Source organism: Sus scrofa, chromosome 13 (genome assembly GCF_054392235.1).
Source record: "Sus scrofa isolate SSC_HxYL_T2T_F1_AM1 chromosome 13, Sscrofa_HxYL_maternal_Yorkshire_Landrace_v2.0, whole genome shotgun sequence".
In the NCBI taxonomy this organism is placed as follows: Eukaryota; Metazoa; Chordata; class Mammalia; order Artiodactyla; family Suidae; genus Sus; species Sus scrofa.
In genome coordinates, this window is record NC_139395.1 from 197,641,072 (window position 1) to 197,660,565 (window position 19,494).

The 19,494-nt window shown below is 39.8% G+C and overlaps 1 protein-coding gene across 2 annotated transcripts; it reads right to left on the reverse strand.

Annotated features, from left to right (window-relative positions):
• Window positions 1-65: 65 nt before the first annotated feature.
• Window positions 66-18,855, reverse strand: BTG3 (BTG anti-proliferation factor 3). 2 transcript variants are annotated; one of them, NM_001097517.1, is made up of 5 exons: window positions 17,962-18,206; window positions 13,588-13,766; window positions 8,902-9,039; window positions 3,263-3,470; window positions 66-734 (listed from the first exon to the last, which is right to left on the reverse strand). In NM_001097517.1, the coding sequence occupies exons 2-5, from the start codon at window positions 13,758-13,760 to the stop codon at window positions 495-497; spliced, it is 759 nt and encodes a 252-aa protein (NP_001090986.1). In that variant the 5' UTR covers window positions 13,761-13,766; window positions 17,962-18,206; the 3' UTR covers window positions 66-494. The 2 variants fall into 2 exon arrangements, with proteins under 2 accessions (NP_001090986.1, XP_020923831.1); XM_021068172.2 differs by lacking the exon at window positions 17,962-18,206 and adding an exon at window positions 18,691-18,855 and having other exon boundaries at window positions 67-734.
• Window positions 18,856-19,494: the final 639 nt, after the last annotated feature.

Consider the following 19,494-nt stretch of genomic DNA (forward strand, 5'->3'; position numbering starts at 1 on the left):
ACATAGAAGTAGAATATCCCCTTTGTTCTCCCTTCTTTATGCATAGAAGAGAAGCAGACATTGTCATGCCTCAAACTACTTTTTATTTGCAACTACATGATTTCACGCAATTCTAAACAATGACATAAAATAGATTTCCTTGTGTATAAATAACTTACATACTCTCCATAGAGTAAATGCTCAAAGGTGCTAGAACATATTGCCCACTCCTACAGTGTTCTCATATCCAACAGAGTTGATGCACAATATATAAATACTCAAGTCCAATATTAAAAACTCAGGCACTTGACTAACTTTAATAAAGTTTCTCAAACTATATCAATATATCTAAAGTGCATATATATCTTTTAGGAAAGATTATTTTCAATAACTTCTCTATAAAAATAAGTTTGATGGTTTGGCCCATCTAACTTTACTACTTTGAGTAAGAACTTTTTAATATGTCAGGCTTATTCTACCTTCTCTCAACATGACACCAACAGAATCAAAAGCAGCTAGTGGGGTGCTAACATGTGAGGATTAATCCAGTGATTCCGGTCACAATGCATTCCAGGAGGAGGTACCCATGTTACTGGAATTGGGCGATATGGTTTATTCTTCCTTCCCTGATTTGGATAACCAAATGGAACAGGAGGAGGGTAGTGATTTTGATGACCATTTCCTCGGTACATTCCTGGCTTTTTTCTGGGCAAAGGGTGCCACATTGGAAGAGGTGGGAATATCAGTTCTGAAATCTGTAGGGAAGAGAAAATTGTAAGTTAATTCAAAGGAAAAATTAATTACATGTTATATAAAAACTAGGTGACCTTCCATATTACTCATTAAAGAAAAACAAAATCACTCACCCACGACCCTAAGAGTAGGTCTAAGGGACAGTCCTTCAGTTACGTTAAAAACCTCAAATATAATAGGTGATCAATCAAAGTTTTCTAAATGAATGAATATGAATAAACTCAAACACAGCACTTTAAAACAACCAGAAAAGATTAAAACACAGAATGAAGGAAGCTCATAAAGACCCTTAGTTTCCACAGCTGGCTATAGAATCACCTAAGAAGCTATTAAATACTTTCACGACCCAGCTTTGGTCTACTAAACAATATTAACAAAATCTTAGGAATAGAAGCCAGGTATTTTGACAACACTCTGCAGGTAATTCTAATGTAGCCAGTTCAACATTTTCTAATAAATCTAAGATGTTGTCTTAGGTTATCCCATAAATCAAGTGGGACAACAAGTTCACATTATTCAAAATGTTATCAGCAGTTTCAGACCTGTCTGCTCAGAACGCTATACTCTATGAGTTTCATTGTTCTCTCATTTCTAGTATGCTCTTGGCATGGGCATTTTAAAATTTATATTCTATATAATAGCACTGTAGTCATGACAGAAAATCCAAAAGGGACAAAATTAGAGATAGTCTATGAATATACCTGAGTATACAGCTATATGCATATTTTAAAAAACCCACACAATTCTGTACATTGCTTTTTGCACTTGATAAATACATCTCAGAGACATTCATATCAATACATAATGACCTTTGTTTTTTTGTTTGTTTTGTCTTTTTGCCTTTTCTAGGGCCACTCCTGCAGCATATGGAGAGTCCCAGGCTAGGAGTCTAATCGGAGCTGTAGCCACTGGCCTAAACCAGAACCACAGCAACATGGAATCCGAGCTGGGTCTGCGACTCACACCACAGCTCACGGCAACGCCAGATCCTTAACCCACTGAGCAAAGCCAGGGATTGAACCCGCAACCTCATGGTTCCTAGCCGGATTCGTTAACCACTGCGCCACAACGGGAACTCCCCAAATTTTTTTACTTAAAATATTTTCCTGGAGTTCCCTGGTAGCACAGTGGGTTAAGGATCCATTGTTGATACTGCTGTGGCTTGTTGGGTCACTGCTGTATGGTGGGTTTGATCCCTGCCCTGCTAACTTCTGCATTTTGGGCACGGCTCAAAAAAAAAGTATTTCCTGTTGAATAGTACCGTAATGTTAAGAATTTTTAAAGTATATTAAATGTTCTTTGGTATGTGTGGTATAAATAATAAGTATACAAATCTAAGTGCATGCATGGTAGCTACATGACTCTTTATTTTTAATTTAAATTTTTTTTTTTTTTTTTTTTTTGCCTTTTTAGGGCTGTACTAGCGGCATGTGGAGGTTCCCAGGCTAGGGGTCTATTAATCAGCCTATGCCACAGCCACAGCAACGTGGGATCCTTAATCCACTGAGTGAGGCCAGGGATTGAACCCCCAACCTCATTCCTAGTCGGATTCATTTCCACTGCACCACAACAGGAACTCCTACATAACTCTTTAAATGTTAAAGCAAATAAAGGGATATTGTTTTGGCATCAGTGAAAAAATAAGTAATTTAGTGAGTTTTTCTTTAATCATAGAAAGGGAGAGAACAGCATGAAAGTTAAAACTCAAAGGTACAAATTGGAAGTATTAAAGACTACAAAAAAAAAAAAAGAGTGGCTACTTTTCTTTCTTTCTTTTTTTGCATTTTACAGCTGCACATGCAGCATATGGATATTTCCGGGCTAGGGGTCGAATTGGAGCTGCAGCTGCTGGCCTACACCACAGCTCACAGCAACACCAGATCCTTAACCCACTGAGTTGGGCCAGGGATGGAACCTGTGTCCTCATGAATACTAGTTGGATTCGTTTCTGCTGTACCACAACAGGAATTCCGAGTAGCTATTTTTTTTAATGATAGAATTTTTATAACATCAAGAATGTTTTATCATCATGATTTTTTCTATTATTTTTGAAATATACTTATCTTTTTTCTTTTTGCTTTTTAGGGTCGCACCTGTGGCATATGGAAGTTCCCAGGCTAGGCGTTGAATAGGAACTAGAGCTGCTGGCCTACACCACAGCCAAAGCAAATTGGGATCTGAGCCTCATCTGCAACCTACACCACAGCTCACGGCAACGTCAAATCCCTGACCCACTCAAGAAAGGCCAGGGATCAAACCCACATCCTCATGGATACTAGATGGATTCGTTTCTGCTGTGCCAGGAACTCTGAAATATATTTATCAAGTAGTAAAGCTGATCTTGGATAAAATGACTTAGGGTGCCTATTTTAATCTCAGAGAAGTAGCTTCCCCTTAGTGTGGAAAGGCAAGAATTGTGATCCAGAATCTAAAATCAGAACCCTTGGGCAAGCAATATGAACAGGACCACCCCAGAAAGACCTTGCAAGCCCTGTTCGTGACCTTCAATATGAAACCACTTCACAGTTACCTGGTACACAGGGCTAGGGGTCGCAGTCACCGAATTGGGTTTCACTTCTACTTCCTTACTTGTTTCTTCATCTGAAGAAGAGGATCCTGAATGATAATCAGAGGTAACCTTATCAAGGGCCCTGGTAACTTTCTTGGAAATTTCATCCTTATTCTCCTCCTCATTTTCAAAGCTGGCAACGATGAATGCATTGTTTTTCTCTCCATACCTAATAGCAACAACAAAAAACTTATAGACTTTGAAGTCACATCAACAAAGTAAGAAATATCCATAAAAACAAATGAACACGTCTAGACATGCCATTAGTTCCAGGCAAGGAAGGAACCCTCCCAGGACTTGATTCTACACATACAGTATCCTAACCTGGCTCCATGTCAAGAGGCAGGCCACAATTTTCTACTTCTGGTCTATTAAAGTACAAATAAAAAGTGACCTCATTCTCTTCTAATTTTCTTTTCTACTGCCACCTAACCAAAAGAGTTGGTTAAAGATAACAAAGAGAAATTCATTGTTTTGATTACATTTTTGTATGTACCATTGAAACTGGTCATACAGTAAAACTTTCTAATGTATTTTAAACTGACAGTGTATTATAGATCCCAGTAATTCAAGCCACAAATCAACTAGACATTCCCTATGTGATTTACTTTTGCCATGATTAAATAAAAAAGGAGCCTGTGTTTCCTAGATCCACACTGACAAAAATGAGAACTGAGGCAACTGTTGACGCTTAAGGAGAAAAAAGCAAGACAAAACTACTGTAGAGGAAAATAAAGGGATTTTGCTTGAATTATACTGCTCATTTCATAGAGACTCATAGTAAGTGCTCACCTTTCATCTTAATTTTTAAGATAAACCTTTATATCCTTCCAAAACATTTTAAAAGTCTTGATCTAAGAAAAATAATTGTTAGAATATGTAACTTTGGCTGTTGGTTACTAGAAAAAAGGAAAATAAATTCTGCAATGAGGGAAAATAGAGTAACACACAGTAAAACTAGAAGTTTTCATTGAGAGGACAAAGGAGAAACCCACAAATCCATTCAAATAGGTTGCACAACATAAACACTATGAAGCAATTTCCAGTTAAGTGTTAGGACAAAGGAAATGAATTGTAAAGCAGTTCTTACACAACATGTAATTAAAGTGATTCTAAGCTTAAGAAACATAAAACAACTTCAATTTAAAAATAGGGTTAATTGTCTATGATGCCAATTAATTTCACTTCCAGCATTAACTCTTGTCTCAAATTATTTATGAATCAGGATATCTACAATGAAGTAAAAGGCTTAACTGCAGCAAAGCCTTTGAAAGTTTAAATGGAAATCAAGTAGTCTCATAGGTGAGTTCTATTTCTTTCAACTGTGCTGTCTTCCATTCTTATGGGCTGGATAGGGCCATAAATGCAATCTAAATATGGTACATTCCTTTTTCTATTCTTTTTCAGTCTGTCTCATAAAAGGAGTTGTTTATGGTTCTGGTGCTGCCTGTGAACAGGCACAAGTTATTTAATCTCTCTAAGCCTTAGTTTCCTATCTGCAGGATGAGGAGACTGGAGCTAGCTGGATAATGATTGGTTTTCAGCTGGTGATTCCTCTCAGCAGAAGATGGCTGAACAATTGGGTAAATTCTTCACAACACAGAATTCATGTACTGTAATTTCAAGATGACTTAGCCTTGGGTTGTAGTAATGGAAATTTATCCCTTGGTCCTCTCTAGGTTCAAAGATTAAAAAAAATTCTGATAATCAAAAGTTAATTCATATGTTACTGCCAGCAATATTAACAACAGGCTTAGGCCTAACTTCAGTTTTGCCCATTAATGGAGTCAAAATTCAAACAAAATCGAAAGGCAGAAAATTAAGGGGGGAAAAAAAAATCCCTGCCTCTATAGAAAGAGAAACATAAATCAAGGGCAGATATCTAATAATTGAAGGATCGGCTTTATTAACTCAGATTTCTTCAATATCCAAGTTCAATTACGTTCTGCATTTTCCCGTTAGTAGTATTTTGGTAAGTGAAGCTGCTTACTATATTACTGTAACATTAGAATATGCAGTTAATTCCTCGGAATTAGTAATGGACAACTTTTAAATTTATAATGACACACTGCTAGAACATTAAGGCCAAGTGAATTAATTTGAAACCAATCAATAGTATCTAATACTCTTTATCAGGAAGAGAAAGGATTATAGGAATTACAAATAAGAAAAAAAAAAGAAGTGTAGAATATTGAGTAGATAACAAAGCTGCAAGTTATTTGCAGGCCTTCTTATAGGAAAGATCTGTTATCTATTCAGTATCTTCTCAAATATTGGTGATAACTTTTCTAACTAAATAACACTTTGCACTCTTCCAATATTTATCCATGGAATAACTATGACTATGAAGAATGTTCTCTTTGATTACATTTCAATTTTTTTTCTCATAACTGTAGTTAGTCTCTCACATACCAATAAGTTGTTATTTTTAAAGACTCAGGTACATATTCAATTACAGATCAGCTTTAAATTTCAGAATATTTCCAGTTTTGGTCCAAATGCACTAAAAAAAAACATCTCCTCTATTAATTTATAGTAATCACCACTATCCAATTACTAAAATATTTTTCTTTCTAGGGTTCTAACATCATTGAATGAGCACCCATACTCTGGTAATCTCTGTTAGCTGTGAAAAAAAAAAATCACATCATAGTCAATTTTTTTTTCTTTGGTCATTTTAGGGCCACACCCTTGGCATATGGAAGTCCCCAGGCTAGGGGTCAAATCAGAGCTGTAGCTGCCAGCCTACACCACAGCCACAACAGGATCCAAGCTGCATCTGTGACCTACATCAGAGCTCATGGCAATACTGGATCCTTAACCCACAGTGAGGCCAGGGATCAAACCCACACCACACCCTCATGGATACTAATTGGGTTGTTACTGCTAAGCCACAATGGAACTCTAATTTTTGATCAAATATAAAATTAGAAGGCTATTGACAGCAAAGACTTATTTTTCATTAACTGGCATCGTCAAGTAATGAAATATCCACTTAAGTAGAATGTGCACATAACTAAAGCTTTTATCTTCAGGTGCCAAGATTTAGCTTAAGTATTTAAAATAAATATGTTGAAAATATTTTTATACTTGACTTCTTAAACATCCTTGGATACAGAAAAATTTGCCCTAATGATTTAAGATTGCTGTATTAAATATTCATTATTTGATGGTGTGATGATACATTTGGGTCAACTCTTTAGCTTTTCTGTTCTTGCCTCTTTGTCGGACTATGACTTTTTTTTGGTAGTTTTATGATTACAGTATTGGGGGATTGGTTCCAGGACGCCTCCTTCCCCACTGGGAATCTATGAATGCTCTAATACCTTAAATAAAATGGCATTAAATAAAATACCTTAATACCTTAAATAAAATGGCATGGTATTTGCATACACCACCACACCCTCCAATACAGTTTAAATAGTCTCCAAATTACTTATAATATCCAATACGATGAAATGTTATGTAAATACTTGTAAATACAATGTAAATGCTATGTAAATAGTTAACTTGAATTGAAAAAATTCAAGTTTTCCTTTTTGGAACTTTCTTGAATTTTTTCCTTCTAAATATTTTTGAACTAAAGTTGGATGTAGAACCCTTGGATACAGAAGGCCAACTGTACTATGAACAATCCCCTTTCAAATACAGCTTAATTTTTTTGTGGGCTAAAAATCTACACAACTAACTTTACTGTGAATTAAATAAGTCAATCAGGATCAAAGTGTGGGCCTCATAAAAAAGCACACTGTAAACCAGCTATAATGGAAAAAATAAAAATAATATTAAAAAAGTAATTCAGGGAGTTCCCGTCGTGGCGCAGCAGAAACAAATTCAACTAGGACCAATGAGGTTGCGGGTTTGATCCCTGGCCTCGCTCAGTGGGTTAAGGATCCAGCGTTGCTGTGAGCTGTGGTGTAGGTCACAGATGAGGCTCGGATCCCTCTGGAATAGGCCGGCAGCAACAGCTCTGATTAGACCCCTAGCCTGGGAACTTCCATATGCCTGGGGTGTGGCCCTAAAAAAAAAAAAGTAATTCAATATGATAACTTTTTGGCACCTACTTCTTGTACACTTCAAGGTTCAGTGGTCAAAGTCTACAAAGTGTGACCCTGGCCTAAAGTTACAGTTCTTAATTAGTCTCAAAATCTAAGTCTTCAACTTCTTAGACTAAAACTTGAGATATCTTGTTCTTTCGTTTTCTGAGAAAGTGCTGGAGAATTTACTACCCACCCTGGTTTCCCAAAGCAATAAGCTTATAAGCCATCAGCTTATACGTCAGGAAGCTCCAAGGTGGTCCAGAAAATTGCTTCAGAATAACCATGTATTTTTGCAAAAACATGTCTTCACTTCCACTTTCATTGTTGGGAAATCAAGTCAAAGGTTATGACCACCTTTGGAACACATTAGGGCTGAATCAAAAAGCACCTCTGCAATCAATGAGTGAACTATATACCTCTAAACAAAAGAGAAATACCCTGAAGGGACAGCTGTAGGAAGTCACCTGCAGGGACTTCCAATAAATCTGTTCATTCTTTGATTCCTGCCTGGCAATGTCCTTCCTAACTTTTCATCCAGTCAATGCAACTCATCATTCCCTATACAGTTCAAGTATCACCTACTCAATACAGTCAGCCCTCTGTATCCATGGGATCTGCATCTGTGCATTCAACTAACCAGAGATCAAAATAATTTGGGGGTGGGGAAGGGAAATCCAGAAAGTTCCTAAAAGCAAAACTTGAATTTTTTTCAATTCAATGCTATTTACATAGCACTTACATTGTATTGTAAATAATCTAGAGATGACTTAAAGTATATGGGAGGCTGTGCATACATTATATGCAAATACTACACCATTTTATATAAAGGACTTGAGTATATAAGGTTTGTGGTTCTGGGTGTGTGTGAGGGGGAGAGAAGGTTCTGAAAACGATCCTCCATGGATACTCCAGTAGAGGGAGTAACTTTCTCCTTTGTCCAACCACTGCAAATTTGTACATATTATAGCACAAAACACACTCTGTACTACCTGAAAGCAGAATGTCATGTTCGTTTAGAATGAATGAAGTTCTATGAGATTTCATACCTAACACTAACCTTTTATAATTCTGCTCATTGGTTGAGAAATAATTTCCATTATGAAAATATCACTCAGCCACTTAAAAACCAAAAGGGGAAAGGGAGAGGTAGGCAAGAGTAAAAACAAATAGACACAGATTAACCAAGAATTATTACCTAGTATTATTTGGGATCAGTGCCTTTCTTAATTAGAAAAGGGGAAAGATAAGGGCACCGCCAATGAAAGATAATAAATGACCTATAGGGAGTCCTAAGTATCTTAATTTTATAATAAACTTCTTGGTAAAGCTCTTAAAAAAATCCTACTCTATCAGTTTTTGAATTTCTTTAGCTATGAAACAGGAAGGTAATCAGTCTCTCACTATTACCTCCAGAAGAATACTTTACAAAATTCACATCTGAGAAAGCCAGATGACCAGCTCCTGACCATAAAGATACACGTGTGCAGGCAGTACCTGAGAGGATTTCATAAAATCAGTTCCAGCATGGTAATGAGTTCAGCACTCAACTCAAGAACTCACCGACAGCACACCTCACAGGGGTCCACCCACAGAGTAAGTTCCTTTGGCAAGCCCAGATCACTGTATAAGATGCAGCTGTTCTCACAGGCTTTCAGGACATCAGGATCAACTCTCTGAAACTTATTGACCCGAATGCATCTACAACAAAGTGGAGTGATGTTAACAGCTTTAAATAAATTTTTATCAGAAACCTGGTTATATCTATTAGTATTTGCCAAAATGAATTTAAAAGAATAAAATAAACCCTTGCAGAGAATCTAGGAATACCTCTCCTAAATAGCTAACAAATGTGAAGAGGGGAAAGGCAAAGGAGAAGAAACACCATCAAGGCTACGCACCCTGGTTGAAGGAAGAGGGCACCCTATGTGAGCACAGGGAATTCACTAGAACTGGCTTTACCTCACTTCACACAGAAACTACTCAACCTCCCATGTACATTAAATTAGCAAGGAGCAAGAAAGTTGCATGAAATTATTTACAGCTTTGAAGGTAAAAGTTTTAATAGGCCAAATTTCTATTATGACAAAACTGCCAACTAACAAAAGACCTCAACTAATGTTTCAAGTAATATTTAGAAATTCTTGGAGTTCCCATTGTGGCGCAGTGGTTAACGAATCCGACTAGGAACCATGAGGTCGCGGGTTCGGTCCCTGCTCTTGCTCAGTGGGTTAACGATCCGGCGTTGCCGTGAGCTGTGGTGTAGGTTGCAGACGTGGCTAGGATCCCACGTTGCTGTGGCTCTGGCGTAGGCCGGCGGTTACAGCTCTGATTTGACCCCTAGCCTGGGAACCTCCATGTGCCGCGGGAGCGGCCCAAGAAATAGCAAAAAGACAAAAAAAAAAAAAAATTCTTGTGACAAGGTTTGACCTGTCATTACCTTGCTTATATATTTCAGATAATAAAGTAAGTGTTAAGAAGGGTATCTTTTGCCTTACCTATAATGGTTCTCCAAATACACAAAGACACAGAACCATTCATCACACTTAAGATTAAAATAAAATCCAAAAGTTTTATTGGCTTATTTAATTTACTTTCTGTTATTCAAGGGTTTTCTTTTTTTTCTTAATAGCTGTCAAAATGAGTGAAAAAAATTTCTAAACCAATAGATTTTGTTTCATTTTTTTTTTAAAACCTAGGAAATAATAACAGCTACCTAAGGGAATGCTCAAAGACAGCTCTCAGTATGAATGCAAAAATACCTGTTAAATAAGTGTTCTGCTTACACACAAAAGTGTTAGCTACAAGAAAAACATTTACTGCCTACAACTAAGAAATCAATCAAGAGAATAGATTGTCATTTTTCTTTTTCTTCAGACCCAAAGCTTTAAAATATGGAAAATATAAGCTAATTGACAAATATTGATTATACTACTAAATACAGTAACATCAACAGAATGCACTACCTAAATTTTTAAAAATTGTTTTATTAATTGATGTCAATTTTCATTTAAAACAGTGAAAAAATTCTCATTAGGTTACAACTAATATATATTTCTAAATAATAATAACCTTTTCTGAAAACTTACTATGCAATCGAGAGTCTCTTAAAATGCTTTACAGGTACAGGCATATCTTGGGTATTGCAGGTTTGGTTCCAGACATAAGAATAAGGCAAGTGCCACAATAAAGCTAGCCACACAAGTTTTTTGGTTTCCCAGTATACATAAAAGTTATGTTTATACTACACTGTAGTCTATTAAGTGTGCAATAACATGTCTAAGTAGCAATGTACATACCTTAATTAAAAAATGCTTTATTGCCAAAAAATGCTAACCACCATCTCAGCCTTCAGCGAGTAATATCAAAGATCACTATTTTGCAATAGTAGTGTCAAAGATCACTGATCATAGATCACCATAACAAATAATAATGAAAAAGCTTGAAATATAGTAAAAATTACCAAAATAGACACAAAGTGAGCAAATGTTGCAAAAATTGTGCTGACAGACTTGCTCAATGCATGGTTGCACAAACTCTTCAATCTGTAAAAAAAGTATCTGTGATGTTCATAAAGCACAATAAAACAAGTCATGCCTGTGTTAATTTTTTAAATTTTCACAAGATCCTGAGTTAGCTACAACACCCTATTATGCCTGCACAGGTCTTAACATTACCATTAACAATTTAGCAAATTCTGAATTAAAAAAAAATGATTTTAAACTTTTTGTCCCTTTCTATAAGATGGTCCCATGTTACAGACTCTAACTTGTGTAGGTTGATTCAAAAGTCCCATTGTGCCCCAGGATCAAAAGCAGTTAGGCCTAAGGAGATAAATCACAGATATATGTGTTTTTGTCTACAGTGAGGGAGATGTAGGCTCTAAGCTTTAAAAAATATGTAAATATAGATGCTTAGAGATTGCTTCAACAAAATTTGCATATTTTATGCTTTTTTTTTTACTCTAGATACTGTGACTACTTACCCATTAACCACTCTTCAAAAACAAGATTTTAAAAATTGCATAAAAATAGTCTATCAGTTACTTAATGTTGACAGTGTAGTGCTTTCCAATTTTTTGCAATTTTAAAGTGTAAGAAACATACATATTCATACATATTTGTCTGCATTTCTGATTATGCTTTTAGAATAGACTTTAGATTTACTTTTCAAAGACTATGAATATTTTTCAAAAATCTTGACAATATTGCCAAATTGCCCTTACATACTAATTTATAAAAACTTTAGAAGAAAAAGAACACGTCCAACCTACTATATGGACTTAAGAGACTACTACTAACTCTGGTTAATCCTACAGTCTATTCATTTTTATAAAAGTAATGACCCAACATTCACTCTAATAGTTTTCTACTTCAAAGACAGCTTCAAAATGACTCAATAATGATACTTCTGACCACATGCCAATTTAATCCTGTTTGGCTAACTTTTTTCCTCAAGTTTTTAGAATTAATGGAAATGAAATTGTACACTGTCTGACCTTTAAGCATTTACTTGACAGTGTCTTCTTTTTCAGTAATAGTATGGTGGCTTGGCACTTTTGAAAGCCTTCACCCAATGTCAATTACATCAGTGTAAAAAGCCTCAACAGTTCTAATTCACAAAAGCTGTTCACTCTATCAGAAATGAAGATGTGCAGAAAAAAATTCAGAGAATCAAGTGAGAGGATAAAGTAATAACTCGAGTCTGCTTTAGATAGAACATCACATTTCTATTTTCACTCACCACATTTTCCAATACACTAAGAAACTTCTCTGGATAAAAATGACAAGGAAAACACATCAATTACTTTGATTCTTCTTTTCAACAGATCACATGCTCACCTGGCTTTTAGCAAATGAGAACTAAACAAATCATATTTTTACCTCCCATGTAAACTCTGTGAATAGTTTTACACTTGTAAGAGCTCAGTGACTGAAAGGAAGTTCTTTTTGCTGTGAAGCACTGATTTGAGTTTTTTTTTTTTTTTTTTTTTTTTGCTTTTTAGGGCCCACCGCTGTACATAGAGGTTCCCAGGCTAGGGGTCTAATGGGATCTGTAGCAACCACCCTATACCACGTACACCACAGCTACAACCACAGCAATGCCAGATCTGAGCCATGCCTGCAACCTACACCACAGCTCACAGCAACGCCAGATCCTTAACCCACTGAGCAAGGTCAGGGATCGAACCTGCAACCTCATGGTTCCTAGTAGGATTCATTTCCACTGCGCCATCATGGGAACTCCTGTGAAGCACTGATTTGTGGAGGAATCTTTGGGGCAGCAATAGGCATAAATAAAAATTTACATATTTTTTGATACTCACTATTGTTGCACTTCTATTTTTTTGGTCACATCCACAAATAGGGCATAGTTTCACAGCTGAGTTTAGCAGAACATTCTCAACTCAGGTTCCCAAGTAGTCACATAAATACTAAGGAGTGAGCAAACATGCCAGGACATGTTCTGCAGGAGCCTGCTCTTCTTTAAGCTGTAAATGTTAACTTATAAACCAGGGTACAAAAGATAGCTAGCAGTGAGAACTGCCTTCACTCTCAGAGACAAGGCAGTGGTCGGACTGTGGTGTAGAGAAGGCTCATAAGAATTTGGGGTCCGAATAAAAAAACATTAAAAAAAAATAAGTTTAGGGTCCGTCAGACCTGAGTTCAAATCCCAGAGCTAATATTTACCAGTTGTGAATCATAGGTAAGTTACCTTTATCTATAAAATAGTTACACTGGTTTCCATCACAATGAATTATGCATAGTACATATGAAATTATTCCTGAGTCAAGAATATATTAGGTATTTAACAATCTTAGTTCTCATTTGCCAAAAAAACTTATTTTTACCGAAAATATGTTACATGTAATTTACTTTAGATACAAGGAACTAATTTGCCTCAACTCTTATCATGCCCTCTTTTAAATGATAGTTTTTGGGGGGGTCTCTAGACTTGTGAAAACCCTCAACTACCTGTGATACATAAAGAAACACACTCAGGAGCTACACCATAACCACAAGACTAACTCCCATGAGCCTACAGTACTGGCCTCATTTGTTGTTGACCCCAACAACAAATACCTGTATTTTAAAATGAAGAAGGAAGAAATACCAAGACACCTCAGAGTTCCGTATTTTGCAGATAAAATGTGAATGGCATGGAATGGATACCCTTCAGTCCTGTCCTGCCACTTATCTGAGGAGCTCTTTACTTCATCCAATCCAACTGTCCAAGCTTATCCTTTACCTGTAGGCCTGTCCTTTTGATGGTTTTTCCGGATACCAGTGATTTTTATATTTTTCTTGAAGTATTAGAGTCAATTTCTCAGCAAACCTTTCAACTGCTTCTTTTTTCAACTTATCATGTTTTCGAACTAGCCTTGTGAAAAAGAAGACTACAGCAGCAATTTCGTTCTTCATATTTCTCTGCAAAGATAAAATAGTTTTTCTCAAAAAAACTCAAAACATCAAAACTGGAAGATAAAGTTCTGAGCAATATCCCTCCTTTACAGCCCCCACTTCTCCTTCTAATTTTATCTTGTGTTTCATTGGTTCATATCTGGAGTAACAGTCACTAATTTATGCCATGAAGACCTTATTATAAAATACTGTATAAGAATCTTATCACTTAGCTATATAAACAAGTTCACCAAAGAGAGCACACCAAATTGCTATTAACTAAATAAAATCAGAGCTATCACTCAAAGAGAAGCACTACAATGATACTACTATGTAGTTTTTACTAAATGTGTGACTATTTAGCTACAATAATTCAAGTTTAAAATTCTGTGAGATAGGAGTTCCCGTCATAGCTCAGTGGTGATGAACCCAACTAGGATCCATGAGGATGAGGGTTCGATACCTGGCCTCGTTCAGTGTGTTAAGGATTCGGCATTGTGTGAGCTGTGGTGTAGGTTGTAGATGTGGCCTGGATCCCAAGTTGCTGTGGCTGTGGTGCAGGCGAGCAGCTACAGGTCTAATTCAACCCCTAGCCTGGGAACTTCCATATGCTGCAGGTACGGTCCTAAAAAAATTTTTTAAAATACATACATAGAGAAATAAATAAAATTCTATGAAATTAATTTGTACTTATTCTGGTTTGTTTTAATGGCCACACCCATGGCATATGGAAATTCCCAGGCCGAGGATTGAATCTGAGCCATAGCTGTGACCTAAGCAACCTATGATGTGGCTGTGGCAACGCCAGATCCTTTAACACATGGTACCTGGCCAAGGACTGAATGAACCTGCACCTTTGCAGCAACCAGAGCTGCTGAAGTCAGATTCTTCTTATCCCACTGTGCCACAGCAGGAACTCCAATAACTTGTACTTTGAAACATAAAAAAAGTCCACTTTAAAATCCACTATAGAGCCACTAGAGAAAACAGTTTAGCAGTTCCTAAAAAGGTTAGATATATAGCTCTCACAGAACCCAGCAATTCTACTAGGTCCTAGCTCTATACCCAAGAGAAATGAAACCATGTGTTCACACAAAAACTTGTACACAAATGTCCATAGCAGCATTATTCATAAAAACCAAAAAGTAGAAACAAAATAAATGCTGATCAACTGATGTATGGACAAATAAAGTGTGATATATTATTCAGCAACAAGAGGAAATGATGTACAGATACGTGCTACGACATGTATGAAACCTGAATACACTGTGCTATGGGAAAGAAGCCGAAAGTCCAAATATTGATGATTCTAATTGTATAGAATATGCAGAACAGGCAAATCTATATAAACAGAAAGTAGATTAGTGGCCTAGGGGGAAGGAGGATGGGGGGAAAGGAGGAGTGATGTCAGTGAGTGTAAGATTTCCTTTTGAGGTAATGAAAATGTCCTCAAACTGTGATGATGGTTGTACAACTCTGTGGTATACTAAAACCCCCCAAAACTATACATTTTATTTTTTTAATGTAATTTTTTTTTTTTTTTTTTTTTTTTTTTTGCTTGTTAGAGCTGCACACACCGCATATGGAGGTTCCCAGGCTAGGGGCTGAATTGGAGCTAGAGCTGCCAGTCTACACCAAAGCCACAGCAAAGCAGGATGGGAGCTGCGTTTTTGACCTACACCACAGCATATGGTGTAGGTCCTTAACCTACTGAACAAGGCTAGGGATCGAACCTGGAACCTCATGGTTCCTAGTCAGATTCATTTCCACAATGGGAACTCCCAAAAAACTATACATTTTAAATGAGTGTACTGTACAGAATGTGAATTATACTTCAATAAAGGTATTATACACAAAGAAAAAATTCCAATATCGAGTTTCTGTAAGCATTCTTTCAGGAACAGTGATATAGTTACCTAAAAAATATGATTTAAAAAGCCCCACACTATCAAAATATAAAAACTCAGGGTCATCCACAGAAAATCAAACTAAAAGAAATAATCACAGATTCAGCTGCATTTTGGAACTGCCTCAAGAAGGACTCTTTAAATGTCAGATCTGATTTATCATTGATTAATCCATAAAGGCAAAAACCCGTACTGGGATTGTTTCGATGTATATTCTGTCTTTACACGATGAGCTCATTCATTTGGCTGCTGTAAGTAACTTGGAGTTATTCAGATGCTGCATTTACTAAGCAACATCACCTTTTCAGGGCCAATTATTAAAGATATACAGCCCCTGCTATGTTTGGTGTAAAAAAATGACTAACCTAGCATACTGTTTGTGTTCTTCCACATCTAAAAAATAAAGCGGACTCTGTTAGCTTCCTTTTCTCAAACCCGCTCTTAAAGTCTTTTTGCATGATTTCTGCATACTCCTTGTGAAAACTCAAACAAGGGATCTCAGTGTGAAATAAATTCTATATGTTATTTGAGAGGTGTGCTGGCAGCCACAGCCATCCTGATCCTAGATGGGAAGATACCCAAACCTTCCTCCTGGAACCCTAGAATGCCAAATCCACCTTCTGTAGCCAGCTACGAGGCACCAGGTACTGAGCTGCACACAACCCCAGGCCTCAACAACTGCTGTGCAGCTTCCTCTTGAAAAAAGTCAGCCATTTCCACTTATAAAGCTATATTTATACTCTACCACTTTATGATGGAAAAGAAAACCCACTGCAATTTAATATATGGTTTAGGATGAAAGTTGCTGATGGAACTACATTAGCCTCCACCCCACCAAAGAAAACAAGGAACCACACTAAAGAAATGTATTCAATTCCTAACTAGCTCATTCTCCTCCATCATTAAACTCACCAACTATGTTCTACATAACTGAGTTTCGGGTTTTGTTCCTCCCCCCCAACCCCGTTTCATATCAAAGAATAAAAGGAAGAAAGGACGGAAAGAACCACTTAGTGGTTGCTTTTGGTTGTAACACAAGATGAGTCATATGGAATTACTTTTTTTTTTCCCCTTCAGTTTGAAGGAATGATGCCTGGATAGCTGACAATTTAACCCACCCCCACTAGTCAATGTTCTAGGAGGACCCAAGGGGTACTTCTAGAGGGGAGAGTTATAAAGTCAGGGAGAGAGAAACCAGAAGCAAGGAGGGCCATGAAGACCTCAGGCGCCAGGAGTTAAGTAGCCTCAATTCCTCCGCCCACACTCGGAGCGAAAAGCTCCCATTTTAAATATCGCACGGTGACGTCATCCTGGGACGTAGTCACCACGGCGGCTGCTCCTCAAGTTCTACTTTGTTCCACAGGCTCCTCTGCTCCCGGCGGCGCGCAGAGAACCCAAAGGAAAACCAAGCCCTGCCTTCCAGGAGTTTATAACTTTGTACTTTTCCCTCCCTTGTCACGAAAAGCTATTCGCGACCGTTTCTAGAAGCAAGTGCCCCGCGTGACAGACGTTGCCAAGGTGGAGAAAGCAGGGACCTGGCCCCGGGGCAGGGGGGCGGGAGGAGGGTTAGGGGGTGATGAGCCTTTGCCCGGCCTCCGCGGCGATACCAGGCGGGCTCTGGACCCCGGGAGCTGGGACTCCCCCGGGGCCGGGAGTTGGGGTGTGTGACCCATCAGAGCCGGTCGCTCGGCACCCCGCTTGGGCTTGGAGAGTGATAGGTGAGTAGGCATCAAGCATCTCTACCCACTCCTGGAAGAAGGGCCTGCAGCGCGTCCAACTTCTGCAATCGCGGTTTTCCCCGAGTTCAGGGCCAGGGCCCCGGGAGCCTCGTCCCCTTCCTCCCCCCGAACGGCCTGGCGGGGCTCGCCGCCCCCAGCAGGCTCCGGAGCCTCCGATGGCCCTGGGTTCGAGGACCGGGCTCCCCTCAGGCGCGACCCCTCTGACAGCAACCCGAGTCGCGGCTCCAGAAAACCCACGGACACGGAAGGGGGGTGGGGTGGGAAGGCGCCGGGCTGTCGCCCACCCCGTGCGGAAGGTAACGCGCGGTGGAAACGTGGCAGGAGCCTCGAGACGGCGTCTCCTCCGTCGCGATGCCGCTGAGGGTCCTTGCGGGCTGCCCCCCCCTCAGTCCCCAGCCCTTTCTTCGCGCCGGACCGGAGCCCATGTAAACCGGTTCGATCCCGCGCTCCTCCCGGTTCCCCCGCGCGCCGCCCGCCCGCGAGCCTTCGACGTGGCCGCAAGGGCGCCCGGACCACCCTCCTCCCGATGCCCTCAGCCCCCCCCATATCCGCCTCCACCCGGCCCGGTCTCCTCACCAATGCTGCTGCCGCCGCCGCCGCCGCTCTCGGACTACAGATTTGGCTGCCTGACCGTCTCCGGACCGAGAATCGAGGACGCCGCCTTAGCCGGCAGGCGCAGGGCGACAGGGAGCGCAGCGAGCCTAGTCCGGCGCGTGCTGCTCCCGCGTCGTCGGGCGGCGGAGCGCGCGCAGTGAGGGCGGGCGCGCGCGAGCGAACGAGCGCGGTTCTGAAGCGGCGCGCGGGGGGCTCGCGGCCCGGAAGAGGGGAGGGGCGATGACCCGGGAAAGGCTTGGCGCTGCGCGGGACCGGCTCGCGCTCCTGGGGGGAGAGGCAGGAGGCGGAGCTTGGCTGAGGCCCCGCCCCCGAGACGCGGGGCGGACAGCGACGCACTCTTCGGCTGTATAACTCGCGGCGCAGACGCTCAGTCCGACGGCTAGGTTCCCGGCGTCGGGAGCTTTCCTCCTCGGGTTGCCCTGGAGCTGAGGGCCGAGCGGTCCCTAGGCAACCCGCCCTACCTGCTGCAGCGCCTCGAGGGGTCGCATGAGCCCCTTCCCCTCGGCTGCCTGGGCCTCTGCTTCCACCTCTCGTTTCTCCTTGTTACCTTGCACCCTGACACCCTAAGGCTGGGAGGGCGAGTGCTAGACCCTCCTCTGTAGCGGTCCATCTCTCCAGACCCGGGGTTTCTGGGCGGGTTGGAGGGTGCTGGGCCATTAGACGGAAGGGAGACTGTTTTTGTGGACAGACCTTCTTCTTTGCTGTGATGATGACGAGCACGTCAACGATGCAGGCGCCCTGTGATATTTCAGTTTGTTTAGAAGTCCTAGTTGGGCCCTTCACAGTTCGGGCAGGTGGCTCCCTCAGTGCAGCGAGTGCCTCCTGTGGACTGTTGTGTCCCAGCCTGGCACTGAGTACCGTGTCTTAAACAAAGGAGGGGCTCCAGGGATGTCGGCTGAATGACACGTTCAAAGTCCAAGCGTTGTTTCCCAGACTTCTAGTCAAGGACTTCCAGATAAAGCTTAATCTTTGAGTAAATACAAAGATGGAAAAGGTACATTAACTTTCTGAAGAAAAGGAGAAATATCTTTCCAATTTTTTATATTGAGTTGGCACCGCGTTATTGGTTTTGTGAAAGCACTTTAATACATCAAACAAGCCAGAAAAATACAAAATATTTCCACTATTTTTTAAAAATTAAAAAGAGTGCTAGCCTTCACTGTTTCTAGCCAAAACGTATTGTAAATTACTCAAGAACTGACTGTTCAAGTTATACATTGACCAGATATTTCACTGCCCCCTAGGTCTGGGAGCATGTTTTTGGCCCCATTCTATGAATATTTTAAATTTTTACTACTAACGGTGAGTAGAGCCTCTTTATAATTCAAAATGTCAGTTTTTTTGGTGGTAAAAAAAAAATGTTCAATTCCCAAAACAGTACAATAAACTTTACTGGTCAGTTTAAAGAAGATACTGGTACATACACCCTAGTCTATTCTAGGAGGTATGAAGATGTTTTCATTCTCAGGTTATTTTATTGATGAAGGTTTTTCT